Consider the following 26,824-nt stretch of genomic DNA (forward strand, 5'->3'; position numbering starts at 1 on the left):
ACCGTTAGTCACACTCTTCAGTGAAGAAGACTGTCTCGTATGGCTGCAGGTCGCAAACAATTCATCAACCAATGACTCTCTATAATCAAAAGAAGATCACCATCAGCGCCCGGAGAGCTGTGAAGAAAGCACATCTTTCGACTTCGTACGCAGCTTGTATTTGACATGCAAGGCGTAACGGCCTTGAATGCGTTAGGTAATCTAAAGTAAGTTACCATCGCCAGTTCTATCATAGTGTCCAATCTGGGTTGAAGCTGCATCCACATCGGACTCCAACCTGCAGCCCAAGGTCCTGAATATTCCCTCATCCTTTCGGGGATGGGTGGGACGGTGGACACCGGGACAAGGAGACCATGGCCACTGAAGAGTCGTGATTCATCGGAGATAACGCACGATACCCACCTATTTTCATCTAATCAATCTTTTCATCTCTGCCACAAAAGGGCTCCATCCGGGTCGTTGCTGTTTCGCTTCGAAATATGTTTCTGAAATCAGTGTGTATACCGACGGATGAGCGGAAGCTCTGGTGTCCAAACCTTGATAAGTTGCTGGCCCATGAGACCTCAGCTACTTTGTAAACCAGCATCCCTACCGAGCGACTAGCAGATCTCGGAAACCCAAAAGAAAAACCAGATTTCGCGTGCGGGCCAAAGCGCGTACGCAATCCAGTGCGATCAGAGTGATATCACAGAGAGCACACGAAGGTTTGGAACTGCCTCGAATGTGTAAATCGCATTACGGCATCGAATTTGCCTGTCTTATTTTGTTCGATGGCTTCTGCGTAGTCGGACAACGCTCGCGGGATCAGAGGTTGCCAGAGTCTGGATATGATTGGTACTGATGGGACCGTCGACGGTCGGAGACGCTGGGTTTTACTTGATTCAGCAATGGGGACGGTGGAGATCGCGTAGTCGCCAAGGAAGGGCAAAATGAGCGTGGAAGAAACATTCAGGTGCGACAGGTTCAGCTCTTTGCTTTGGCTGAGTCTGCTAACGGACAAGGCCGCTGAGAAGCTGCAGTGGCCATTGTGGATGTGTCCCTGGATAATGTGGTTATAATGTGGTACCCGAGAAGACCTGTCACCCATCTCATGCATGGTATGCGACAGGCACTAGAAGGACTGGCGGAAAGCTTGATAGCTGACAGATCACATTATAAGTTTCTGCTTTATTCAGATGCAGCTTCGTTATTCCAGGACCAATTGAATTACTACTGACCGACCACCTATTTAGCTTGTCTGGGAAATCAGTCTTGTCAGCGCGCTTTGTTTGCTCAGGCTAGAGAGGGCGGGGCGCCCGTGTTTCAGCGATCCCCGTCACGGCGCCTCTGCACCCAATATCAGCAGAAGTCTGCGCGGTAGGCGACAGAGAATTCTGAAGCCTTGATGCAAGTCATAGAGCAAAATTAGACACACATGTCTCTTGTGTGTCACCTGTATTAGTTCTGCACAACGGAGCGCTACTGAGGATACCCAAGCCAATTAGCGCCCTTGATGGTCTTCAACGTCTTCACATCTGCAACACGGGAGATCGTCTATAACACACTTTCTGTCATGAGATCTTGCCTCCAACCAGACTAAGCGCTGTTACTAATTTCAGATTCTGATGCCCAGGATACCTTGCTCTGCACGCTTGACTCAATCAGCTTTGTCGTACGGCTCAATCCAGCAGCTACTACCAATGACTCAAGATCTTTATCTGTGACATATCGGGAACCAGAAAAGCTTGGTAGGACGAGCATGGCGATCGATTGGCTATGAATAGACCGTGACGATGACTTCCAATCGTTTCTGGCATCATCCTTAGCGCCTGCAAAGGAAATCCCTCTTGGCGCTGGTTTATTCACTTGCCAGGATGGGCGTGTTTCAAATGACCTGATCACATTGGGCATTGTGGTCGATCCCCATATGTTTTCTTTCGGGCTGCGAGCAAACACGGGCTAAAGAGAAGAAGATAAAGATGGAGAGCGGGACATTCAGATGAATACTTATTGTGGGTTCGTCCTATTGTCAACTTGCTGAGTCTCTGCCTTTTGTGACCAGACAATCGCTTTGTTTGCCAAAATCTTCTTTGTCCCTCCTATTGTTGTTGTGCCGCCTATTGAGGTACTTCGATAACACAGAGGATCGAATCGGGAAGCTTAGAAGTGTTCTTGGGCATGAGTATATAGTTTGTGCGTATCCTTTCTCACTCAATATATTGCCCCGGTCAACCTTCTTCTAAACACTAATACTACAAACAGACTGCCACCTTTATAGACACCACTGGTTGGTGCACTATCCGAGTAAAGATACTGTGTATCTTGATTTGCAATTTAAAGAAAACATACAGTGGCTATATAAGATGGGGCTCACAAGCCAACCTTGCAGCAGCGCTCTGAGGTTGCTCTTGCTGGTCCTCCTCTTCTCGACGGCAAACGCACATTCGTGGATCGAACAGCTGCTTGCCATCGCAGCGAATGGAACTTTCATCGGATCCCCAGGCTACGCTCGAGGCAATGTTCATCGCACTACTCCCGGGTTCAGCGACACGACCATGACTTACCTGATTCCACCAAATGATCGAGCCAACCAGAGTCTTATTCTTCCCACCGACAAGATGTGCAAAAGCACGCAGCGAACACGAAACCAGACCGAGGGTAGCCCGCGGCTGCAGGCATCTGCCGGCTCCCCCATCGCTCTTCGTTACCAAGAGAACGGCCATGTGACTCTACCTTGGAATCAACCGGGAAAGCCGAAGAATCGAGGGACAATCTACGTTTACGGAACCACCGAGCCAAAGGAGGAGGAGAACTTCCTGGACGTCTTCAATTCCTGGAATCGCGACGGTACGGGAGGGGATCGACGCGGCGTTCTCTTGTCGAAGCAAAACTTTGATGACGGCCGTTGCTATCAGATCAACAATGGCAATATCTCCGAACATCGTCAAGCCGTGTACCCCCACGTGGCGGACCAATTGATGGGCGCAGATTTGTGGTGTCAACAGGACATCGCGCTACCATCGAATGCACCTACAGGCAAGCCGTATACTCTCTACTGGGTTTGGAATTGGCCCACGGCTCCTGGCGTGGACCCGTCACTCCCCAACGGCAAGCAGGAAATCTACACCACTTGCATTGATGTGGATGTGGTCGATATCCCTACAACTCATACGCACGTCCAGGAGGGATATGTGGAGGATCAGTCCCTCGACAGCGCAGCCATTCCGTCTGAGTTTGCCGAGGTGATGGGATCTAGCACTGATAGTGCGGAGGCTGGAAGCAGTTCTGCGCCAGGTTCGTTGACGCCGGCCCCGACGCCAACACCAACCTCAGTGGCGCCTTTTAGAGTTCTCACATTGACGACTGTCATCACGACACATATACCTTGGACAAGCAGTGCTGCCTTGGCTGGGAGCACTTGATTGAAAAGACCTTGCTTTGGATGTGGATCCCTTGCGTTCCCAATAGCTGGGGATTTGGAATGCATTGTATACCCTCCGAAGAGAGCGGGTTAGCTTTTACATTCTCTTCTACCGCTCGAGCTCGGCGGGCCTAGCCGGGATTGATAACAGTCACTCTTTTGACCTTTGTTTGACTAGACCCTTCTGATCAATAGACAATTGAAATGCCGGATCTCATCCCATTGTGCTTTTCCTAGGATAATACACGGGTAGATAGGTTCATGGAAAATAAACCGAATAGAAATAGATCCACCGCAGGACCACGAGGAGTAGATGCGGATCCTATATCCGGAACAAATAGATATAATTAGAGTGGCTGGTTATTGTCTAGTGGCTGGGGCGTGGTGGGTAAATAGTAGCTACTATGAGCCATGCAAGGCAGAAAGGCATGTGGAGAGACAGAGCAGAGCAGGAGCATTGTTATGCCTGACTGCTGCGGCATCAAGTGGCCCGTTCGGCGATGGCCCGAGGCATCCACACCTGAAACACGCTAAGCCACGCGTGGGCAGTCACGTGGAGAGGGTGAATCTTCAAACTTCCCAGACAAAAAAGAAAACGAGCTTGAAGGAGTGGAAGATGTCGGTTTAGAGTCAGGAAAGACCCCCGGACTATTCACCCCGTTCAACTGCGTCTACTCCCCTCCCTTTTTTTGCCCTGGAGAAACCCTCAATTGCCTGACTGCCCGGCCTCGAAAGACAGTGACCCTGCATGCCAGCGGGTTTCTGAATCCTTGAACTCCACCGCATCGGTGACTGCGCCTCGTTGATCCTTAACGCTTCAGTCGGAGCCTTCACGGCAGGTAAGTTAGCAGTAATCTCCGGCACTGGCAAGCCTCTTGTCGCACCCTCTCGCCCCTACCATTCATTCATTCCCTCTCGCTCTCGCTCTTTCGCTCTCTCTGCCTTTCTCGCTCCACTGTCCCTTATCCTGTGTGTCATCTTTCTCCTGCTTCCTGCAGCTGAGTGTCTTGTCCTCTCCTCTCCTGGCGCTCATCCCCTCTTTCTTATTTCCCCCCCTCAATATTCAATCAATCAATCAATTAATCAATCAATCTCCTCCCTTCCTGCCTCCCCTCTTTTTATCTCCCGTTTGTCATTGGGTTCGGTAGTCGCCGTCCTCTCAGAGTGGCGCTTTTTTGGCCCTGCCCTCGTTGCTAATTTTAGCATCCCCAGTTTTGCCTTCGACCATCCCGAACTCCCAAGCGCGGGACCAAAACGCTCTCGAAACAACCTCCTCTTATTTTTTTCCCACCTGCTTCGCTGCAAACCTCTCCTCCCCCGGGCATTGGCTGTCGCTCATCAAATCTTGTCTGCCACCCCTGCAGCCGCCTGGTCGGTGCAGTCATCGTCGTTGTGTTTAATATTTCTTGGCCCGAGAAAGAGAGAGGGGAACAGCTGCCCGTCATCGAAGATCCCCGCGGTGCTTGCTCTTGAGGTCGATAGCCGCGCTGTACCTGTCCGTTCGCTGTCGATTATACCCGGACCTGTCAGACATCCCATTGCGGCCACCTCGCTTCTTTGGCGTCTAGCCGCAGTCCATTAACTTGTCGCCGGTCGTCTAGTGCCCTCTCCGGTTGATTCAGACTTGTTTCGGCGCGCAGCGTCCTCCCAGTCCCAGATCTGCATCGTGCTGTACGCAAGGAGCTCACGAGACATCCCTCCGATTTGAGTCGCATGCTTTCGCATACATATTCTTGGTGCGAGAGTTTCCTTGAAACAACCTTCGGGCGGGATCTGGCAGTAGAGTTTCGTGGAAGAACGATCGCGATGCGAAACTAGGGCGGACCGGTTCTCCAGCTTTTCTATCCCCTCTCAAGCGACAAACATCCGACCCGACATTACCTCACACGACATCTTCGACACGTAATCATTCCATCTTCCGCTCTGATCATTACCTTTGAGGACTCATGACCATCATCATGGCTTCCACAACCTCGGCCCCCTCATCGCAGCCAACGGCTTCCTCGAACCTAACGGTTTTGCCTCCCATAATCACAGACTCCCCAGTTAAGCGGCAGGGCCGTCAGCGATCCTCTTCGTACGCAAAGGATCGTCTCTCCACGCACTCTAATGTTTCCTTAGCTTCTCAGAATCGGTCGCGGCCGGGATCCCACGTCTTTCCTGTCTTTCATTCCAGCTTACCGTATGCGCTGGTTCGCGACTTTGCGTATCCTCCTATTCATCCTCTTCACTACGGCCCATTGCCGCCTCGTGCATCGGTGGTGTCCACCCCGGCAAGTGAGCAACGGCGCCTGTCCGATCCTCCGGCCCCGTGGGATAGTTCTCGTGGCCAATGGTCCGTGGGACCGTGGACTACCGATCACAGCTATGGGCACCAGCAACTTCCCGCCATGTCCTTTGGCGATGGACCGCCGTATAGCGAGGATGAAGACTTGCACAGCCCAGTCTTTTCCGCCCCGCGTCACCGGAAAAACAAGTCCACCGGAACTGACCTTAATGGACGGAAAGCCAGGGGCCCTGGTGGCCGCGAGCATCGAGGCATGGGCTATGAGGCAGATACCGATCGGGGTACGCTTGTCAGTATGAACGCGGACGGCAGTGAGACGTACTATGTGAACGATGACGACGCTTTGGAGGATGGACCGGGCGGCGAGTATGTCACCTATCCGGCGAACGAGAGCCGTTATTCTCATGTGGGCTCATATGACTATCAAGCCTATGGACATGAGGCGGACTTTGATTCTGAAGACGACTATGCCGGGGATCATCGGTACTCGCGTGACTTCCAGTTTGCTGTGGGGTGCCCTGATGAGGAGATGCACGGAAAAGCGGTTGCACTGTTCGATTTCACAAGAGAGCATGAGAATGAGCTGCCCCTTACTGAAGGGCAGGTGATCTTTGTCTCGTACCGGCACGGCCAGGGCTGGCTTGTTGCGGAGGATCCCAAGACTGGAGAGAGCGGGCTGGTACCAGAGGAGTTTGTGCGTCTGCTTCGAGATATTGAGGGAGGGCTGACGTCGTTGAACGGCGAGCCTGATGCGGACGAAGAGAACAACACGTACCTGAGCCCCGAGTCGACAGATTCCCAGCAAGCTATCACACCAACGCAAGATGAACAGCTCCCACTGGAGTCGACCTACGTTAACGTCGAGCATGTCTCCAACGGGGCAAAGAGGGAGTCTTCGCAGCTGGCTAGCGGTGGCAAGACGGATTCGAACATGTCACATTTCCCGGCAGAAGATCAGGGGCTCGAAGCCCCGCAAGACCTTCCTGAAAAGAAGGCGGCCTAGTTTCATACCTGCAATACTGGGACATGATGTCCTGCTACGGAGGTACATATGATCTCAGCTTCTGATGAATCTGTGACCCAGTATAATAGTTGCTGGCCATGTTACTCTCCTGAGGGCCGATGAACCTCGACCCAAACATGACTGCATCATCCTATTTCTTTTCATTTCTTCTTTTTATATTTCCTTACTGTTCTTGTTGTTCCCCGGCTGGAACTGCTATTGTTGGAATACCACCATTTGAACGGGACGGCTGTTTGTGAATGCATGCATGCATGATATGATCATTTCATGACGAGGGAGAGGGATAGCAGAGATGTGGAGAGACTGTGAGTGAGGGTGGGGATGAGGATGAGGGTGACTGTTTCAAATGTGGGAAAGGGGAGGGCAAATGTGCCTGTATATATGTTTCTGTACTTGAGCGATGGCGTCAATGCATTAGATTATGGTTGTAGGCTGGCTTGCTTGCTTTTCTGTGAAAACAAAGGCATTCCCTAGCATACAGCGTGTGATCGAAGTATTCATATACCTCCAACAGCGTTAGTTATGTTTTATCTATATCATATGTGATTTATGAGCAATGTTGACTACTATTTATTTTCCTGTCCTAAGATATTCCGTAGTATTAATTAGTACAGTACGACCACAGTCAAACTCATCTCAACCAATGCCAGTAATACGTTAGTTGGTAGTAATGGCATGTCCCTGCCTCGACACAACTCCACAAATGTGACCAATAGTCCTAGTTGATGAACCAAGAGAGAGTAATACCCTTCAGGTCAAGGATTTAGTTACATATTCCGAAGACTATATTACCATGACAGGGATCTGGAGCCTCTAAGCCGAGCTTTCTTTAGTTCAAACCGGGATTCTAGTTGATGCCTAGCATTCAAAGAAGGGCTAGATGCCTACTACTCTGTGATCAATCCGGACATCCGTCGGACAAGGATTGGATGATGCCATCATGCTATGGTGAGATTGACATATAAATACTACTACTACTACTACTACTACTACTATCCAATCTAACGAAACCTGACCCTACAACACCCAATACCTAACACCACAATGACAAGCCCAGTATTCACACCAACAACACCACCAAGAATTAAAAACACAAAGGTAACCCCCTACCCAACCCTTCACCCTACTCTCCCTCAATACACCATCCTCACAACTCCCATAAATGAAAGGGCCTCCACCTCCTAACAACCAGCACCCCCAACGGCAAAAAAGTCCAAATCCTCCTCGAAGAACTCTCCGCAAAATACGGCTTACAATGGACCATAACCCTAATCGACCTCGAGACCGACGAGCAGAAGCAGCCGTGGTTTCTGGCGCTGAATCCTAACGGTCAGACCCCAACCCTTCTTTTCTTTGACTTTTGAAACCCACCTGGGCAGGAAGACATGTACTGAATTCAAAGGGATTGTAGGCAAAATCCCCCTCCTCATCGACACCAACAACAACAACAACAACAACAACAACTCCTCCACCCCAATAACGGTAATGGAATCCTCCGCTATACTCATCTACCTCGTCGAAACATACGACCCAGACTACCACTTCCACTTCCACTTCTCCTCACCGGTGCACAAATCTCAACTTATTCAGTGGTTATTCTTCTGGTCTGCGTCGGGGCAGCCTCAGCAAGCGGGGTTGAATCATTTTAAGAGGTTCGCGGGGGTGGTGGATTCTTGTAAGTACACCAATACCAATCCTTCCGCTGTCTCTCTACTATTGTAGATATTATTCAAGGGCAATGTGCTTATGGTATTTTTTTTTTTTTTTTTTTTTTTTTGGATGAAAGATGCCATTGAGAAATTCAAGACCGAGACGCTTCGGATCTACAACGTGCTGGAATTGCATCTATCTAATAGTTTGGCTGGTGATGATGGTGGTGAAGCGAGGGAGTATTTGGTGGGCGAGGGACGAGGGAGATATAGTATTGCTGATATCAACGCGTATGCGTGGATAAGGGCGTGGAAGAGGATGACGATTACGGAGGAGGAGATGGGTAGGTTTCCGCTGCTGAGGAGGTGGATTGAGAGGATTGAGGAGAGGCCGGCGGTGGGGAGGGGGGTGGGGGAGGGGTATGAGGAGGAGGTTCATCCTGAGTTGTTGCTTAGCAGTACTGGAAGGGATTAAAGGGACTTAGTTAGGTCTGCGTTAGTATTCGAGGGTATATCATGATTAGGGTAGGATTGTATAGGAGATGGCTATCTATGTTGGATTCTACATATATCAAGTTGATAAGTCAATTCTAATTAAATTGCATCCTATAGAACTTTTCTGCTTTTCGATAGAGAAAGGAGTACAGGATAGGTTCAAGGGTACCCTTGAGTTATCAAGTAACGTACCATACCATATCATACCAGGGAATAGGGGGGCCGAGCTATTATGCCACGGGAGAACGAGAATATATCTGGAGTAGTCACACGAAGAATCGGCTAGAGGCAATAGGTAGATAGCAGAATAGATGAAAAAAGAAGAAAAGTGAGTTAGGGTAGGCCTGCTATTTTAGATCTTGCACGCAAGCAAATAAAATAAGAGAAGAAATATTCGTACTACGGTATACACACAGTCACTCGAACAGTGCCAAAAAAGAAAAAGAGAACATTCAGCTAAGCGGGGTAAAAGAAGGAGACAACGACATAAAGGTCGAGCTGAGATAGTCATCAACCTAGCCCAGTAGGTCGTCTAGGCCAGAGCTTCCCGTTGTCTTCGGCACCCCGCTGCTGCTGCTCTGGTTGAATGCAGGACTGCCTGAAGCAGCGGGAGCGCCCCAGATGCCGGCGCTGGCCTTTTGCTTGGCCATGCTGGCTAGGTTAGGGCCCTTGTTTCCGCCCGTATTGTTCTTCTGAATACCGGCGCTGGCGCTGGCGGTGGACCAGAGAGATCCAAAGACGTCACCGGATGCCTTGGGGGCAGCGGGCTTGTTGGCGGCAGAGGGGGTAGAGGGCGTGGTGGAAGTGAAAGAGGAGGTGGAAGGCATGTTGGGGCGGTGACCCATAGCAGGTTGCTGAGTCGTGTTGGAGAGGGTGGAAACAGAGGTGAAGTAGTTGGGAGTGGCGGCCTGGAAGCCACTAGGCTTGGGTTGCGCGGGTTTCTGGGCCTGTGCCAGGGAGCTCTGAGAGAGTGTGGGAGACGCCATCGTGCTCGAGGTCGGGGTAGGGGTCATCGAGGTGAAGCCTACAATGCCGTTCAGGTTCGAGCCCTGGGTGGCCGAGACTGGCTTGGGGGCAGCGAACTGCGTGCTGGAGGTCGTGCTGACGGTGGAGGCCGGCGGGGGAATGGCAAACTGGGCTGACGATGCTGGCGCAGGCGCAGGCGCAGGCGTGGCGGATTGGAAATCGTCAAAGTCGTCGTCGTCAGCAGGCTTGGTGTCGAGGATATCTAGGCCATTGCCTGTGGCAGGCTTCTTGGAAGCGCTGACAGATGTCGCGACAGTCTCCTCCTCTCCAAAGTCGAACAAGTCTTGCTCGGGTTCCTTAGGAGCAGGAGCGGCCGGCTGTTTGGCCTGGCGAGTAGCACTAGCACGGGGAGGACTGGGCCCGCGCCGGCGCGGGGGACTAGCATCGCCCTCATCATACTCGTCATATTCCTCGAAGCGATTGGAACGTCTCCCGGAGTCCCCGAAATCGCCTGTGTTGCCTCCGAATCCACCACCGTCACCGTAGACACCTCCACTGTATCCACCAAACGAGAGGCTGTCACTGCCAAAGCCGCCATACCTGCCGGAGCTAGAGCTGGACATGCCACCGCCAATGTGCGAGCCACCCTCAAATCCACCAAACTTGTTGCGGTTGGCCCTGGCCTTCTTCCTCTCCGAGCGGATCAAGTCGACGTCACCGAGCAGCTTAACCAACTCCGATGACCTGTTGCGCACGTTGATACCCTGGTCTTTTCCGTTCTGGTCGATGTAGTGGAATTGGCGAAGCATCCGAATCAAGGACATGTGGGAGCGGGCATCGTCGACAACTCGTTCGGATCCGTTCTTGACAAGGAACTCTAGAAGTTGGAGCGCCTGTCGCGCATCGTAAGCCGTGGTCCACATGTGTCGCGGAGAGAATAGGAGAGAACAGGACTCACCTTGTAGATTTGTCGCCATTCCTCCGATGTCTTGTCTGTGAAGCGCTTGTAAATCATAGGCATGATCTCGTTGAGCAATTGACTGTATGTTGCGACACGTCATTAGTACTCCAGGGGAGTCCTCGCTAGGCCATGCGACGGGGGCGGAAACACTGACTAGCTGTGGGTTCCACTGGCAATCTCATGCATAAGTGTGTTCGAAGCACCCCAAGGTTCATTGTTTGTAGCTTCTCGGACCTGTCTACTGTGAGTGTTGTGCTTCAAGGGATACAACCACACGGGGTGCGGAGGCCCGGGGCTCGTGGCGGGACGGAACTGGCGGGATAATAGGAACGGACCTTGGCCTCCATCTCGGTATAGTTCATGACCGCTATAAGAATCAGTAAATCGCCTGCATCAAAGGAACAGAATCCGAGGCCATCCAAAATGACAGGAAAGCGTTCTGGGGTCACCGCGGGGACGTACCATTCTGGACCTTGCGGACTCCCGCCTTGAGATCATACAAGGTCAGGTTGCTGACCTGTTCTTTGAGGTTGGAGAAATCCATGGCGCACACAGCACAGATGGAGAATCTAGCACAAATCAATTGAAACCGTAACAGGAAAGACCTGCGGGAACAAGGACAGGAGGGCAAGCAGCAGTGGAGGAAGAGGCGGAAGTTGAGATGCCATCGCCTCCAGCTGGCATCGATCGCCGTTGGGCCCCAAGCCGTCACGTGGCGACCCCTGACCCGTCCATGGCTCGCCCTCCCTTCATTGAAACAACTTATTCACAGATGACACTCAATCATGACAGAATGATGATGGTTATTATTTTCTCTTACTACTGGCTACTACAAAGACTCTCACTTTAAGGATACGTACACTTATGGTATTCATTCAATCATCGTCGAGGCAGGCTTAGGCCATACATACATAACATGCGGGCGGTTGCGCTCAAGCATCCAAAGACACCTTGCATAGCAAACCAGAGGGATACAGGAAAACATATTCAGTAGGTATAAGAGTTCGAAGGCTCATCTCCACCATGCCCACTCCAGGCATCTTTCCAGATGAGCTCTTTTTCATCGTCAACATGATAGCAAGAGGAAGGGATATCTCAAAGAAATGCAGACAACAAAAACATAAACAGAAGAAAACATCAACACATGAAACGTAATAGACGGAATAAGATCATGATCCAGCATCAAACCGCTCCATCACTCATTATAGAACTTTCTCATTATCAGGTGCAAGAAAAGATTGACGTTGACTCGTAAGTGCCCATCGAAGAAGTCCAGGAACTGCATGTTATTGAACTGGGCTTGTAGTAGGTCGTCCAACGGAACCTGCGCGTTGGCTCCCGGGATCATCATCGGTCCACTGCTTCCATCAATGGTGAAAACTCCGACTTCGTTACTCGAGATGGTAAGGTCGACCCGATCCCACTGTCGTTCAGTGTATCCCTTCCAGTGAACGAGAACACCCCGGTCCGCCAGATTGCGGGCCGAGTACTTGTAGGATCCAAACTTGAAGACCTTGCCGGACTTCTGTAGTTCTCGTTGGTGATCCCACTGCTTGGTGAAGGGCATAAGGAACCGCTTCTTTCCCTTCTTGTTCTGCAAGGTCACCATGGCCTGCTCGATGTAGTCGTTGTAAGTCTTGAGTTGTTGATCCAGCCAAATAGCTTGGTCGTTGAGGCGAGCAAGCGTCATCCGAGCGCTGTCCAATTCCCGCTCCCGCTGGATTCTCCGGCGATGCTTTGTGCGGATATCGATGGCAATCGCATTCAGAAGATCCTGGTAGTAATTATCGCGCCGGATTTTACCGGTTCGTTCGAGTTGAAGAATGTTTTCCAGAGCCGTTTGCTTCAACTCCGTGTAACTCATAGAGGCAAGGTCTACCATGGTGGTGGCTTCCGAGTAAGGGCTCCGTCGTGTGTTGTTTGCACTCAACTCGTCACGAACCAGCGTCATCCATTTGGCTTCGTCCTCTTCGGTGGGTGGTTTAACCATGATGTCCATCAGATTGGCGCCTGTTTGGACGCGAATAATGTAGAGGATGCATCTCTTGGTTTCCATGAACAAAGACTTCACATCCGCTTCTGGGTCTAGTTTGAACTGTCAGTCTCCAGGCATATTTGTGAGTGGTGAAAGTGCTCGGGCTTACCTTCAACCTGTGCCAGCTTGGGGTTCAAGGTGAGATTGATCTCAGAGGAGTTAACGCTCATTAGCTCACTCTCGTTGGACTTGACGTTACCCAGGTCGCGAATGACCTCCTTCAGGATATCATCCGGGTTCTGGCAGATGTAATGAATTTCGCTGGCGATAAGCTGATGGATAGAGAAGATATCAGACATTTTGATATACAAAGTAGGCTTTGTCTTAGCATAAAGGTCGTTGAATTCATCGATGTCGAAATAGCTTTCAGCGTCCTGAACGGAGACCACTACGAAAAAGTCAGCATCATCCCAAAGATCATAAGTTATGAAATACTCACTGTCACCCCAGATCTGACCAAGCCGCTGGATAGAATCTCCGATATAGCAATTTAGTGGCTGGAGGTAGACATTTTCTGCGCCGAAAAGTCGACCGGATGCTACCTGCGCGATCACCTTCGAGATCTCTGAAAGATTGCGCTTTTGCTCCTGGGTCAAGCCACGGTCTATCACACCATACTTCTCAGGCTCGACCATTGCAGGCTGGAAGTAGTTTCTCCACACCCAATGGCCCGCTGTCTGGAGGATGAAGCCGGGGTTCTCCTTGGGGAATCGAGCGAGAAGGCTCTCGTACATCTGTTTCGCGATATACCGAATACCGAAAGGCATCCTGTACAGTAGTTCCTCAAAAGCAGAAAAGAATTGGTCAGCAATATCGCGGAGGTCTTGAAGATGCTGAATAAACGTCGCTCTCGTCTCTGGATCTCTGATTGCCTCTTCTCTTGGGATGTCCAGTCGGCGTCGGCTCCGCTTGCCGGTCCGGAGCTCTTCGTTGTTGATGGCCGAGCGATAGATCTGTATGGGATCGCTCTCCAAGTCCAACTCTGGGTTCTCAACCACATTCTCCCTCACAACAGTTCCAAGAATATCACGCATAAACTTTCGATCCCGTGGGGACTTGATGTAGGATGCGAAAAGTTTACTCCAGAAAGAATTGCACCGCAGATATTCATGGAGCGAGTCGAAGCTTTCGATTTCTTCCCTGGCGGAACGTGCAAGAAGCTTGATGAGGTAGTACTCTTCACGTCTCTTCTGCGAGTATCCAAAGAGACCCATCATCAGATGCCTTATCCGATCATACTCCTTCTCGGGCGTGTTGAGCTCACGCAGGCGTCGGAATAACCGCGCCAAATATTGCGACTGGGTTTGAAGAAGGAAGAACAAAACCTGGTACTGCTCTAGCTTTCTTCTAGATGTCTTATTCAGAGCTTTCAGGTCAAAAGGATCCTTGGAAGAAATCTCCCGGTTTGGAAGAAGGCTTCCAACGTGGCCACCAAAATGCTTCTGGTGTTTTACGACTTCATCAAGCGTGATCTTGTTCCTGACCAGGAGCGCAATCTTGATATCGAGCTGGCCGATGTATTGCTCTGCCAGTTCGTTCTGTCGGACCTGTTGGACAACCAATTTTCGTGTTCGCTCAAACTCAATTTCCTCGTCGAAATCAAACTCGCTATCATTCAACAGGTGCACAAAGCCCTTGACAGTTCCTACAGGCGGGTTCTTTCCACTTGTGAGGCTCTTGTAGGCTTGACCCTGAATTCGACCGCGGATGTAGCTTTGCGTCTTAATCACCTTATCCATGTTTTCACGGTAATGGCGGCGTTTCTCTTCGAATCTGGAACGAACAAGATGTCCACGGATGTGTGACTGAAGGTCCATAACGACGTCTTCGGCAGCTGCCAGATCTGCAAGAGTCTGGCCAACGTCAACCCGAACAAGCATGGCTCTTATCTGTGCTTGGAACTGGCTAATTTCATACTCGCAGTCATCGAGCTCCTCCAAGATGCCGCCCACGTCGATGCGGAGAATTGCGGCGCGGATAAGAGCTTGAAGATTGTTTATGACCGGTGCTTCCTGCTGTAGAGCTTGCGCATCTGCTTCGAGCCTTCTCCTGAGTATGACTGCCCGAGCCATAGACTGCAGGGCCAAAATGGACGTCTCCTCTTCCTCAAGAGACTCGCGTTGAGAGTTCAGGAAGGATCGTACAGCATTTGCTCGAGAGATGCTTTGGATGTCGATGACGGATGGCACATGCTCGCTCAGATCTTGTCGAAGACGGTCAAGCTCGGCTCGAAGAGCGTTACCGCGAACAATTGACTGGAGAGAGGCGCACTCATTTGCTGTCTTTGCGAGCGCTTCTGCTTGCTGCGATAGGAATTTTCTGGCTGCAAGGGCCCGCGCGCCTGCTTGAACGGAGGTAATTGAAGGTACTTCCTGCAAGAGCAACGATTTTGTCTCTTCGATACCTTTCCGGGTCAGCATTCCTCGAATGATTCCTTGCAGAGACGTGCTGCTTGCTGTCGTCGCATTCATGGCCTCGTTCTGTGTGCTCATCTGCTGACGGACAGAGGCACCCCGGATCAAAGCTTGAAGCACTGTCACATCTTCCTCTCTCGCTCGTGTTGCTTCATATTGTTCTGCAAGCCGATTGCGCTGAAGGACACCGCGGATTTGGGCCTGGAGCTCGACCACGTCAGGTTCCGCAGACTGCACTGCATCGTACTGCTTTGCCAGCTGACTGCGTTGAAGCGCACCTCGGATAAGGGCTTGGAGCTCAGTTACGTCTGTCTCAGCCGAGTGAGTTTCTTCGTATTGCGCTGCGAGTTGCTTGCGCTGCAGAGCACCCCGGATAGCAGCCTGCAGCAGTTGAACATCCTCCTCCGCACCTCTTGTGCCCTCGCAAAGATCGTACACTTTCTGTCGTTGCAATGCGCCTCGTAGTGCTGCCTGAATCAATTTGATGCCCGATTCCTCTTTCCGCATACAACTTCGAACACGGTCCACTTGAGCCCTTGCCTTGGCTCCCCGGATCAGGGTCTGCAGCCGCAGTACATCAATTTCCTGGGCCTGGTAATTTTCCTTGTCACCTCTCTGCCGCTGTCGGACCAGAAAAGCTCGGCAGATCGCTTGTAATTGAACAGCGAATTTTCGCATATCCAGTCGGTATTGAACAATTTGTCGAGCCCAGTCTCCGCGTATCCTGGACTGCAGTTCTACCAAAAACGGTTCGAAATCCCATAGATCGTTCATCAAGTTGCCAAGCTTCAGTCGCAGCATCGCTCCTTTAAGCTGAGCTTGGAAATCAACGATCGAGGCTTCGCTTTCATGTAATTCACGGTGAATGCGATCTTCCTCGGATTCCGGCTCAGGCTCCGGTTCTGGCTCTGGTTCCGCTCCAAAGTTGGCAGCCATCCCTGAGAAACTAGGCATGCTGACGCCCGCCTTATCGAGGCCTTTTTGCGTTTGCTCGAGTTCATGATGTTCGAACTCCAGTTGGCCCACCAAATTACCCATCCGGAAATCGACGAGGCCTTTCTTGAACATCAGCCATGACAAGGCGTGGACGCAGTGAATGACCTTCGGGAGGTTTTTCTTTTCGTAAAGATCAATAAGCTCGAACCGGAACAGCTCTGGCAACTCGACTTCATCTAAGAACCGGAAAAACAGTGCGATGTTGTCAGAGTGACGGTACTGAAGTCGCGGGTGTCTGAAGATTCGAAAGGTTCGGTTTGGGTACATAGCTTGTACCACCTCAGCCAGCGTTACTCCGTCACGCAGGCCTTCTTCCAACTGAACAATCGGCGGGATTTGTTTCTGAATAACTTCTTCGATCCATTCCTTTGCTTCTCCGATATGGCAAAGGTACTCGTAAGCCTGGAGGAACTGACGCTGCTTGTCCATCCAGCTCCCAGCCGTCCATGCTGATGCTGCCGGTTTCTTTCGTGCTACGGGGCTATTGTTTCCGGTCACCGTATCGGCGCGCTTTAGGCGTCGTCGTCCCTGTAATCCCACCACAGATGCCCCATAACTATCAAGCGCAAATTCTTCGGTTTCACCCGATTTCGCAAACTTTGAGAGGGTCCGCAGGTGGCCGGTTGACGATTTTTGGAACGTCTCTAGCTCGGGGGCCGACAGGGTATGGGTGAACGGCGGTGGGTTGGACAAACTATGTGCATGGTGCGCTTTTACTTGTGACTTGGCATGAGGTGAGACAGCATGCGGCGAACCGGTTTTCGTGGGGCTTTGATCGATGTATGAGGGCTTCTCTTTTAATGTGTCAACATCCTGAGGCTGCGCAGGACGTGATTCGGGGGTCTGTGGGCGATTTTCCTTCCAGTATTGAGGATTGTCGACAGTCTGGCTTCGAGAATGACGAAATGCTGCTCGCTTGGCAGCTACAGGAGACGAGTTGGGGGCTTGGGAAAGTGGTCGCAATGAGCGGCGGATGTTCTCATAGGTCGCGCCCGCATTGGCCCAGCTTTTCCCCTCGGAAGCGCCTCCAGCCATTGCTTCGGAGATTGGTGTGTTTACCTCACTCTTGCCCCGTCTATGGCCGGGTAGGGACCCAGATGACGCGGTGGAGGAGACGGTGCTCGTGCGACTGGGAGCAAATGAACTTGATGAGACGGTGTATAACGACGAGCTCGTGGAAGCGGTTGATCCATGGCGCAGTGGATTGGATGTTTGGTCTGGCAAATCCGTCTGTGTGCGTCGGGACGATGCTAAATTGCTTGACATCACGGGTGCCGATTTGAGAGAAAGAATGCGATAACCAATGGAGATGGAAGAGACTCTACTTCAATTGGCCGCATACCTGCCTCCCGGACCGAAGCAGCAAACCGACCAGAGTCGTGCGGTTGCGTGGGATATCACTGGGATGGAATGTTCATCCAAGGGAGAGGCGGCATAATCCTGTGGTAACGGAAAGAATTGGGCCGGGAAGAATCGGTTGATGTAGAAACGGCAGGGCTTGTGCCTGAAATGGCCTGATAAGGCAAGGATCAGAAATGGGAGATAAGACAAGACGGGCACGAGGAACACCGAGATTGTCGGAAGAGTCGAGTGAATTGAGGGATCGCAACCGGCGGGCAGGTTTTCGATAGCCCGAATTGCGTGCAGATGGATTGAAACTTGAACACAGACGATGGATGCTGCAGCAACAGAAATAAACAAGAGAGGGAGAGTGAAAGAGGGCCGTCAGCGCTAAAGCGGGGGGTTCAGCTACCAAGTAAATCGGAGGCAGGAACGATCCCCAGCCCCCCAGCAAGGGCAAAAACAAATCTCCCGATTTGGCATGGCGTGCACGGGCATGTGACTGTTACTCTCCGATACCTGGTTCAGTGACGTCGATCCCTATCTTAGCCACAGATCTCTGTGGCTTGAGTACTGTGGTTACTAGCTTGAATGTGTCTGATCGATCGATATAGGAGACAGACAAGTTCCTCGTTGCAGAAACATATGCAGAGAATATATTATTACTCCCGCTGAGTAAGTACATAGAAGATGTCGCAAGTCCACGGAACTAGTACTCTGGATGCTGCATGTAAACCCGAAAATTGTTTAATCTTGTGAAGATTATGTGCGCCCACGATCAGCTTCAATTCTTCATTAGTCTATACCTTGTATGTTGAAGTATGATATCAAGTTATCCATATGGATATTGAACCGATTTCTTTCAGTCAGACGTGGCCGAACCCCTCAGTCTCGCTAGTACTAACGTTAATATATATTGACCAACATATATTCCACTACTACTATCTTATCGGAAACGCATGCGGGGACTTGGTCAAAACGCCAGGATCAAAAATATTGTTTACTCCTTCAGTAAATTTGCAGCAGATGACAAACCATCTAAATATTAGCCCACCAATCATCAAAGAAAAGTAGACACATTCCGTGTGGTTGAAAAAAGTTCGGATACTACACACCCCCGGTCACGGGAGTCCTGGAGGACAAAGAGTCCGACGCGATCGATGAACAACTTATGGAGGGGTCAAGGATGACCAGTCCCACCACCCACTTACTAGCGTCGATATATCGCCTACCTATATGACTAGGATACAGACCTACAACACAATCAACTACCACTAAATTCTTTATAACCCCTTCTACAAGTCCCAACGGGTGATTACATCATTGAGCAAAAGAGAAAAATGGCAGACGCCGAGCCCCTTTACGTCTACAAGCTGATTCCCTCGACGTCTCCGGTACGGGAACCTCTCCCCGATCGGCTGCCGGTTAGCGAGCTGGATGAGAAATCGGGATTCGTACACCTCTCGACAGCATTTCAAGTACCGAATACCCTCAAAATGTTCTTTAAAGACGAGCCGCTGGTCTACGTGCTCCGGATTCCCTTTGAGAGCATAGCCGGCCAGGTCCGGTGGGAGAATCCTGACGGGACGGTCTGTGGACCGCGACCGAAAGAGGGCTTGTTCCCAGTATGTTTCCTCAACCCCATGTATGGTTACAGAGAAGAGGGTTAGAACTAATCGGAAAACTCTGGATAGCATCTGTACAATGATCTCAAGCTGGGTAAGGATGAGGTAGAGACTGTTGCTATCTGGAAGAATGATGAGGGCTGGGATAAAGCCCTCCTGCAGGCGAAACCGTGGCTGTTGTATTGATCGCATTACAAATCACTCAACTCCCATGAACTATCATACATGTACATATTTTCACATCAAATGGTTTAGAGGTACGAGGACGCCCTGGAGCTAACTTTAGAAATGAAACGATTGCCAAGTTGCATCGGTTCGTGGAGCTTGACACTGTACTTTTTCCCTCGTGTGGCTTCATAGACAACTCGTCCTCGGCTTCAAGCTTTGTTTAATCCCCTAGAGGATAGCAGTGCAAAACCTGGCCATCTTTTTCAGAGTCAGAAAACGTCAGAGGTTTGTTGGCAGCCTTTGTCGCTAGGGGGCGAAGATTTACTCACAGAACAGTGCAGCATCTGCACTAGCCAGGAAAATGAAGCTTGTTGCGACTTCGCTTGGTTGACCAGGTCGACCGATGGAAGATCCTGCGCCGAAGTTCTCCATCTGCTCGGGCTCTCGAGTATCGACCTGAATAGGAGTGTAAACTGGACCAGGACTGCCGAATTAACAGTGAGCATTTGTCTTAACTGTCAACATGGACCCTCGAACTTACGCCACTGCATTAACGCGGATACCCTTCGTCTTCAGCTGTGCTGCCAATGATCTGGTAAAGCTAACAATAGCACCTTTAGTCGCACTATAGTCGACCATACCGCTTGTGCCTCGGAATGCCACGGTAGATGTGGTGTTGATAATGCTGCAGATCAAATCAGCCATAAACAGCTTGTTTCCATGAAAATGGAGGAACTGACGAGTCGCCCTTGGATAGATGTGGAAGGGCAAATTTCGTGATAGCGAACATCTGAATGATATTGCTCTCGAAGGTGCTGGTAACATTGTCGAGATCTATTTGCGCGAAATCCTTGCACATGAACTGCTTGGAGGCGTTGTTGACGAGAATGTTCAGTTTTTTATACCTGGGCTTAGTATGAGATAGAGCTTCGTAAGTAGACTGATCATAATAAGGCCACGCACGTGTTCATATGCTCTTCAACAGCTTTGCGACACGTTTCGCGACTTCTCAAATCTCCGCTGAAGAGGTGGCATGATTTGCCCTCGGCTTCAACCATCTTCTTGGTATCCTGAGCATCCTCTTCTTCTTCAGGTAGGTAGACAATGGTGACGTCGGCCCCTTCGCGAGCCATCAAGACCGCGACCGATCGGCCGATTCCGGAACTACAAGGATGTGAGCTTTTTGGTTTTGGCCTTCCTATATCATGCCAGTATAGGAGACATACTCGCCGCCCGTGATGAGAGCTTTCTTGTCCTTCAGTTTTCCAGAACCGACATACTCCACGAAAGTGCCGCTGGATTCCAGCTTGGTCGGTTCACTTGCTGGTGCCATTTTCTTCTCTAACCTGAGATTGTCTCTTAGCTTCGCTGGCTTCTTCTAAGAATACTCATAGAGAGAGAAAGCTAATTGAAGTAACGAGGAGAAAGACCGCGAAGGGGAAATTACCCTGGCGTATTCTGGGATTGAGCTGCCTGTGGCGGCTGGAAAACGCCTTCTTTTCCCATTGCGGATGCCATTGTGACTATGAGTCGTGCGATATGATTGCTATGAGAAGATATTGTTCAAACAGTAAGAAATCCATGGCTTTGGCGCTACCTATATAGGTCGGGCGGCTTTCTTTGCCTTCTGTCACCCTGGCGTCATAGTTGTACTACGTAACCAAGTCCGCGAACCACATCTCCGCAGTTCACCCCCCGATCTACTATATCGTAGCACACCAAAGAATTCGCCAAATCGATTCAATTGAAATCTTAATTGTCTTTAGTATATCGCTAAAGCAGTATCTAATATCGCTATCTTGAAGTTTAGTCCAAGCTTATGCTCGCCGCCTGGCCGGGCTAGTGCTACAGTTCATATACCATGCTCAATCAGAATGCAGTGAGTACTGAGTAGTCTGATAAGCCTTTGCATTCGCATGTTTAATGAAGCCTAATTCAACAGGAAAAGCTAATACCAACGGAGGATTGGTTAGACATAGAAGCAGATACCGATCAGCCACATGGGGAGGCGTCAGTGTAACCCTCTCCATAAGTTATATGGAACAGTCACACTGCGCCCTGCAACAACCTCAGAATTATCAGGTGGAAAAATGACATAGCCGTAACACTCCTGGCAACATGAATCAGCACTATCATTTGGATCACCTGGCTATACACATCTGTAATTATTCCTTGCTTCTGAATTGAACCTCATCTGCCCGACAGTATATGTGTTCCGTCTCTAGAGCTCCATGGGCCCGCGGAGGACATCACAAGGAGCAAAGGACAAGTTTAAGATCGTTATTTAAATCCAAGAATAAAGAGACAGGACTCCTCGCATATCAACTGATTATTTAAGCACACTTGCTAGTACACCTTAAGATGCCTTGACCAGTGCACCTAGATGGTGATTCATATATAAATCCGGGGTCCTTGGACTACACTGCGGGGTGAGAATTAATTTGGTCCGAGCATATAGCTATGCAGCAGCACTTGGACTAATACGTTACTGTTGAGAATCACAATGGTATCTGGACCAAAAGCGTCACCAATGCGAATAATCCAGTTAGATTCAACAACGTCCCCAGCAAGCTCAATGTATCGTTACATGCATTCAAGACAAGACCGTGGGCATCTTAGTTATCTTATCAACGAGACTAGTAGCCGCTAACCCCATCTTGGCGTATGCGCGAAGTGGAAAATAGAAAAAAGACGAAGTTGATAGAGAGAACTTCATATAAAATGTATCGTGAAAAGCTACCCCTCACATGACCAGTCAGTAACAGTGCTGCTAAGCATCCAAGTCATTGCAATTGCCGCAAGCAGCGATCAGGCATCACTCCATGGGAAGTTTAACCCCGAACCCCGCGACGGTTCCTTAAAAAAATGATAAGCGGGACTGCAAAAATTTTCAGAACTATTATTAACCATCAGTCAGGATGGAATAATTTGGTTCTTTCAATGTCACCCCCTCCTTACTCACCGCCTGGCCTGATTTCGTTTAGCAGCCAATCACAGCCCAAAACAGCCAGCGGGAAGGCAAACCATACCCGTTGCGGCATGAATTCTGCAGGGATCGCTAGCGTGTGCGGCAGAAGTCAAAAGCCAATTTTTTTCTCCTCCGATTTTTCTTCCTTTTTCTTTCTTTCTTTTCTTTGGGAAAGGAAGACTTTCTCCATCAACAGAACGTTTCTATCGTCGATCTGTTGATTATTTTTCTATTCTTGACTCTTATCATTCTTTTTGACGAGTTACGATAGAACCGGTAGAGTCTTCACCATGCCTATCTCCAACGGTGACTCTCTTGGCCGCGCCATGCAGGCTGAGATCCAGGACCACACCAAGGCCCTGGAGGTCCTGAAGACCTACACTACTCAGGATGGTCTGGACGTTGACACTCTGCTTGACTCGGACAAGCACGGAGCGTTGACCTACAACGACTTCCTGATCTTGCCCGGATACATCGGTAAGACGAACACCTTGAGTTTCTGGTGATTCTTGTTCGTGCTCGGTTGCTTATACGCCCCATCACAGGCTTCCCTGCCTCCGATGTCACTCTGGACACTCCCGTCACCAAGCGTGTCTCTCTGAAGGTTCCCCTTCTGTCCTCTCCCATGGATACCGTTACCGAGCACAACATGGCCATCCACATGGCTCTGCTGGGTGGTCTGGGTGTTATCCACCACAACTGCGCTCCTGAGGAGCAGGCCGAGATGGTCCGCAAGGTCAAGAGATACGAGAACGGTTTCATCTCCGACCCCGTTGTCCTTTCTCCCAAGGCCACTGTCCGCGAGGCCAAGGAGCTGAAGGCCAAGTGGGGCTTCGGTGGTTTCCCTGTTACTGGTAAGTCTTTACTTTTCTTACTTCCTTCCAGTTTTCCCATTCACAGTGATGATTATCCTCTTTTCTATTATAACTTTCGTTCCACTGGAGCAGCGAGAGCAGCACTGTAGAGAAACAGATTTTATCTGACCCTTGTGTTTTATCATAACATGTTCTTCTTTTCTGGTTCGAGTCAGACTTGATTCTAACAGCATTTGTTTGAACAGAGAACGGAACCCTCCGCTCCAAGCTTGTTGGTATTGTCACTTCCCGTGACATCCAGTTCCACCGCGACCTTGATGACTCCGTCACCGCCATCATGTCCACTGACCTCATCACTGCCCCCGCTGGCACCACCCTCGCCGAGGCTAACGAGGTCCTCCGTTCCTCCAAGAAGGGCAAGCTCCCCATTGTTGACGAGAACGGCCACCTTGTCTCACTGCTGTCCCGCAGCGATTTGATGAAGAACCTCCACTACCCCCTTGCCTCCAAGCTCCCCCAGTCCAAGCAGCTCATCGCCGCTGCTGCCATTGGTACCCGTGAGCAGGACAAGACCAGACTCAAGCTCCTTGTTGATGCTGGTCTCGACATCGTTATTCTGGACAGCAGCCAGGGTAACAGCATGTACCAGATTGAGATGATCAAGTGGATCAAGCAGAACTTCCCCGAGATCGACGTTATCGGTGGTAACGTTGTTACTCGTGAGCAAGCCGCAGCTCTGATTGCTGCTGGTGTCGATGGCCTGAGAATTGGCATGGGCAGCGGCAGTGCTTGCATCACCCAGGAGGTCATGGCTGTTGGCCGTCCCCAGGCCATTGCTGTCCGCAGCGTCACCGCTTTCGCCGCTCGCTTCGGTGTTCCTTGCATTGCTGACGGTGGTGTCCAGAACGTTGGTCACATCGTCAAGGGTCTGGCTATGGGTGCCTCCACTGTCATGATGGGAGGTCTCCTTGCCGGTACCACCGAGTCTCCTGGTGAGTACTTCATGAGCAAGGAGGGTCAGCTCGTCAAGTCCTACCGTGGTATGGGCAGTATCGCCGCCATGGAGGACAAGAAGGCTGGCGCTGGCTCCAAGGACAGCAAGGCCAGCAACGCTGGTACTGCCCGTTACTTCTCTGAGAAGGACGGTGTCCTGGTTGCTCAGGGTGTCGCTGGTTCCGTTCTCGACCGTGGCTCCGTCACCAAGTTCGTTCCCTACCTCGTTGCTGGTGTCCAGCACTCCCTGCAGGATATCGGTGTTCCCAGCCTTAAGGCTCTGCACGAGGGTGTGAACAACGGAACTGTCCGCTTCGAGATGAGAAGTGCCAGCGCCATGGCCGAGGGTAACGTCCACGGTCTCCACAGCTACGACAAGAAACTCTACTCTTAAGCGGTAAAAGCTTGAGTGCCAAAGTTTCTTTGCTTATTTCCTTCTTGTTTAATTGATTTCAAGAGCCTTTCTGTTGATACGTTTTGTTACATGATGATATGTGGCTGTTATGAAAACAAAAGCTCGGGCATGGGGAACAGGAGTTCGACTTGCGGTGACGCACCGACTTGGTTAGGGTTATTCAATGCATTATGCCTTTTTCAATGATTCTATACATGATCCTAGACTTCCAATGACAGTCATCAATACCAATCTATCTGTCACAAACATTTTTTTGTTTTCAAAGTTGTAAATCCGTCAGCCGTAGATACTGTCAGTAATTAGTGAGAGGCGGTCTGTTGCCGAAAACGCGGGGTCGCAGTAAGCCTTGCCGCAGAACTGCTGCAGCTCGGCTTCCCATCTGCGGCCTGTCCATTCCGTGTACCCTGGGCTCCAATAACCTTTCTCTGTCATTGCAATCCCTCACCTATCTCATTAGCACAGGGTTCTGCTGACACTAATGTCTGCGCTCCTTTGAAAGGACTATGATGATAGCCTGTGAATCCCTCCTACCCCGGCTGCAAGTTGCCCGAGGTAGCCGGCTGTTAGTTTCAGACCTACCATATAGACCTACGCAGCCCCGGATATCACTTAGAACCTTCAGTCCCCCTTTACAACGATGCAATTTTTCTGTTTTCAAGTCACAGCAGACATCTACAGATCAGACTATGGCGTCTCGAAAGACCCCAAGATCCAAGTCTACGCCCGCCGAGCCTCGGCCCAGTTCCAGGTTCGTCATATGCCAAGCTTCGTCGTCTTTCCCGACATACATCCCTACCATTTTCACTCCCTTGCTACTACCTCTTAAGTAGCGTCAGACCTTAGTATAACTCAGGGCTAACTATGCTCCCAGCGTAATCATCATCTCTCCACATAATGAGATCCTTCTTCTCCACCGCGTCAAGACATCAACGTCATACCCATCAGCACATGTCTTCCCGGGAGGGAACCTCTCCAGCCAGGACGGGCCATGTCCACCGGTAGATGATATCTCTCGACACGATGACGGACCCTGGTATCGAAATGCCGCCATCCGAGAACTATTCGAGGAAAGCGGCATTCTCCTGGCCAAGGACCGTGACTCGGGCAAGATGCTGGCTGTCGCCCAGGAGCAGCGCGAAGCCGGTCGACGCGCGATCCATCAGAATAAGATGACATTCGCAGAATGGTTAAGGGAACAGCATCCCGCAGCAGTGCCAGATACGGAAGGACTGATACCATTTACACGCTGGCTCACGCCCATCAGACTTCCGAGACGGTATACGACCCAGATGTACCTGTATTTCTTACCCTTGCCGATGGAGATCGAGAAGCCTGTTCTGGATGAGATCCCCCATGAGGGTGAGAAAGAGGAGATTCAGGTGCCAACGAGTGATGGCGGAGTGGAGATTTCCGAGGCGAGGTTCTTGCCTGCGTCGGAATGGGTTCGCATGGCGCAGAAGGGCGAGGCTATTCTGTTTCCGCCTCAGTTCATGCTGCTTCATTTGATGGCGGAGTTTCTGAACCAGGGAACGCCGGGTATGGAGTCTGTTGAGGAGTTGAAGAGGCAGCGAGAGGAATTGTTGCAGTTCATTCACTCGGGGCAGCCGCCGTGGACGGACAAGTGTATTTGTCCGAAGGCGCTGCAGATTGGGTCTGATGGCCTGACTGTGATGAAGTTGGATCATCCTGGACCGGAGCTGGAGGGTACTGATCGGAAGGGAGAAGCGGAGCGGGTCGTACAGCTAAAGTTCATCAAGGGGGTTCCTCGAGAGGTTGTGGTGCGGTGGAAGAAGGATGTATTTGAGGAGAGCCGTCTGTAGCAGAATATGGGTGCATTTTCCAGTAGCCGGCTTACTATGTAGTCGGATATACAGCATCTAGATGTCAATCAAACCACTTCATATATCAAAAGCCTCTAACGAATCATATCCCTCGCACTCTATCAACACTGGTCTGATCTACTGATGTCCGAGGATGCTTATGATATACGAGGACGAATATAACAAGGCATACACTCTGTGTAAGAGTTATCGTCCAACTAAACCATCATAATCCTCTCTTCTAGAGCATCACTCTACCTCCCCTACAACCATACTACAACATTCACCTACCATCTCACCAGCCACATCCCAATCTATTACCATCTACACCGCCACACTGCCACAGACACACCCCTCACCGCCTACCAAACCAGCCAAGCCAACCCACCCGGCAAAAAAACCTTAGTCATCAGCCCTCGACAAACAATCACATGACCCACAACCCGCGTTCG

The 26,824-nt window shown here is 50.6% G+C and overlaps 10 protein-coding genes across 10 annotated transcripts; 6 read left to right on the top strand and 4 right to left on the bottom strand.

Moving 5' to 3' along the window:
• Window positions 1-201: 201 nt before the first annotated feature.
• On the bottom strand, window positions 202-1,096 carry BO87DRAFT_459971 (uncharacterized protein; the record flags this gene model as incomplete). Its single annotated transcript, XM_025628986.1, has 1 exon — window positions 202-1,096. One exon carries the CDS (start codon window positions 1,094-1,096, stop codon window positions 686-688), a length of 411 nt encoding a protein of 136 aa, XP_025478860.1. The 3' UTR covers window positions 202-685.
• A 986-nt stretch (window positions 1,097-2,082) lies between these two features.
• Window positions 2,083-3,645, top strand: BO87DRAFT_88317 (uncharacterized protein). The gene is made up of 2 exons (XM_025629649.1): window positions 2,083-2,172; window positions 2,242-3,645. Exon 2 carries the CDS (start codon window positions 2,343-2,345, stop codon window positions 3,399-3,401), a length of 1,059 nt encoding a protein of 352 aa, XP_025478861.1. The 5' UTR covers window positions 2,083-2,172; window positions 2,242-2,342; the 3' UTR covers window positions 3,402-3,645.
• Window positions 3,646-5,358: 1,713 nt separating this feature from the next.
• Window positions 5,359-6,690, top strand: BO87DRAFT_397920 (adaptor protein NBP2; the record flags this gene model as incomplete). The annotated part of the gene is made up of 1 exon (XM_025625347.1): window positions 5,359-6,690. The coding sequence occupies one exon, from the start codon at window positions 5,359-5,361 to the stop codon at window positions 6,688-6,690; it is 1,332 nt and encodes a 443-aa protein (XP_025478862.1).
• Window positions 6,691-7,721: 1,031 nt separating this feature from the next.
• BO87DRAFT_377548 (putative glutathione S-transferase family protein) lies at window positions 7,722-8,488 on the top strand. Its single transcript, XM_025623580.1, has 3 exons — window positions 7,722-7,809; window positions 7,881-8,040; window positions 8,123-8,488. The coding sequence occupies exons 1-3, from the start codon at window positions 7,756-7,758 to the stop codon at window positions 8,431-8,433; spliced, it is 525 nt and encodes a 174-aa protein (XP_025478863.1). The 5' UTR covers window positions 7,722-7,755; the 3' UTR covers window positions 8,434-8,488.
• A 475-nt stretch (window positions 8,489-8,963) lies between these two features.
• BO87DRAFT_336895 (ENTH domain-containing protein) lies at window positions 8,964-11,428 on the bottom strand. Its single transcript, XM_025620540.1, has 5 exons — window positions 11,245-11,428; window positions 11,118-11,149; window positions 10,937-11,016; window positions 10,780-10,861; window positions 8,964-10,714 (listed from the first exon to the last, which is right to left on the bottom strand). The coding sequence occupies exons 1-5, from the start codon at window positions 11,324-11,326 to the stop codon at window positions 9,371-9,373; spliced, it is 1,620 nt and encodes a 539-aa protein (XP_025478864.1). The 5' UTR covers window positions 11,327-11,428; the 3' UTR covers window positions 8,964-9,370.
• Window positions 11,429-11,977: 549 nt separating this feature from the next.
• On the bottom strand, window positions 11,978-17,262 carry BO87DRAFT_387687 (putative Ras GTPase activating protein; the record flags this gene model as incomplete). Its single annotated transcript, XM_025624824.1, has 3 exons — window positions 11,978-12,867; window positions 12,927-13,205; window positions 13,257-17,262. 3 exons carry the CDS (start codon window positions 17,260-17,262, stop codon window positions 11,978-11,980), a joined length of 5,175 nt encoding a protein of 1,724 aa, XP_025478865.1.
• A 1,499-nt stretch (window positions 17,263-18,761) lies between these two features.
• BO87DRAFT_377552 (DUF952 domain-containing protein) lies at window positions 18,762-19,493 on the top strand. The gene is made up of 2 exons (XM_025623581.1): window positions 18,762-19,193; window positions 19,263-19,493. Exons 1-2 carry the CDS (start codon window positions 18,909-18,911, stop codon window positions 19,377-19,379), a joined length of 402 nt encoding a protein of 133 aa, XP_025478866.1. The 5' UTR covers window positions 18,762-18,908; the 3' UTR covers window positions 19,380-19,493.
• BO87DRAFT_336904 (oxidoreductase, short-chain dehydrogenase/reductase family) lies at window positions 19,404-20,907 on the bottom strand. The gene is made up of 7 exons (XM_025620541.1): window positions 20,809-20,907; window positions 20,588-20,707; window positions 20,325-20,525; window positions 20,102-20,266; window positions 19,903-20,046; window positions 19,691-19,845; window positions 19,404-19,619 (listed from the first exon to the last, which is right to left on the bottom strand). The coding sequence occupies exons 1-7, from the start codon at window positions 20,877-20,879 to the stop codon at window positions 19,582-19,584; spliced, it is 894 nt and encodes a 297-aa protein (XP_025478867.1). The 5' UTR covers window positions 20,880-20,907; the 3' UTR covers window positions 19,404-19,581.
• Window positions 20,908-22,477: 1,570 nt separating this feature from the next.
• On the top strand, window positions 22,478-24,800 carry BO87DRAFT_377554 (putative IMP dehydrogenase). The gene is made up of 2 exons (XM_025623582.1): window positions 22,478-23,183; window positions 23,390-24,800. Exons 1-2 carry the CDS (start codon window positions 22,955-22,957, stop codon window positions 24,529-24,531), a joined length of 1,371 nt encoding a protein of 456 aa, XP_025478868.1. The 5' UTR covers window positions 22,478-22,954; the 3' UTR covers window positions 24,532-24,800.
• A 140-nt stretch (window positions 24,801-24,940) lies between these two features.
• Window positions 24,941-26,438, top strand: BO87DRAFT_336910 (NUDIX hydrolase). Its single transcript, XM_025620542.1, has 2 exons — window positions 24,941-25,300; window positions 25,424-26,438. The coding sequence occupies exons 1-2, from the start codon at window positions 25,056-25,058 to the stop codon at window positions 26,370-26,372; spliced, it is 1,194 nt and encodes a 397-aa protein (XP_025478869.1). The 5' UTR covers window positions 24,941-25,055; the 3' UTR covers window positions 26,373-26,438.
• The last annotated feature ends 386 nt before the right edge of the window (window positions 26,439-26,824 follow it).

This window comes from Aspergillus neoniger (genome assembly GCF_003184625.1).
Source record: "Aspergillus neoniger CBS 115656 unplaced genomic scaffold BO87scaffold_20, whole genome shotgun sequence".
Lineage (NCBI taxonomy): Eukaryota > Fungi > Ascomycota > Eurotiomycetes > Eurotiales > Aspergillaceae > Aspergillus > Aspergillus neoniger.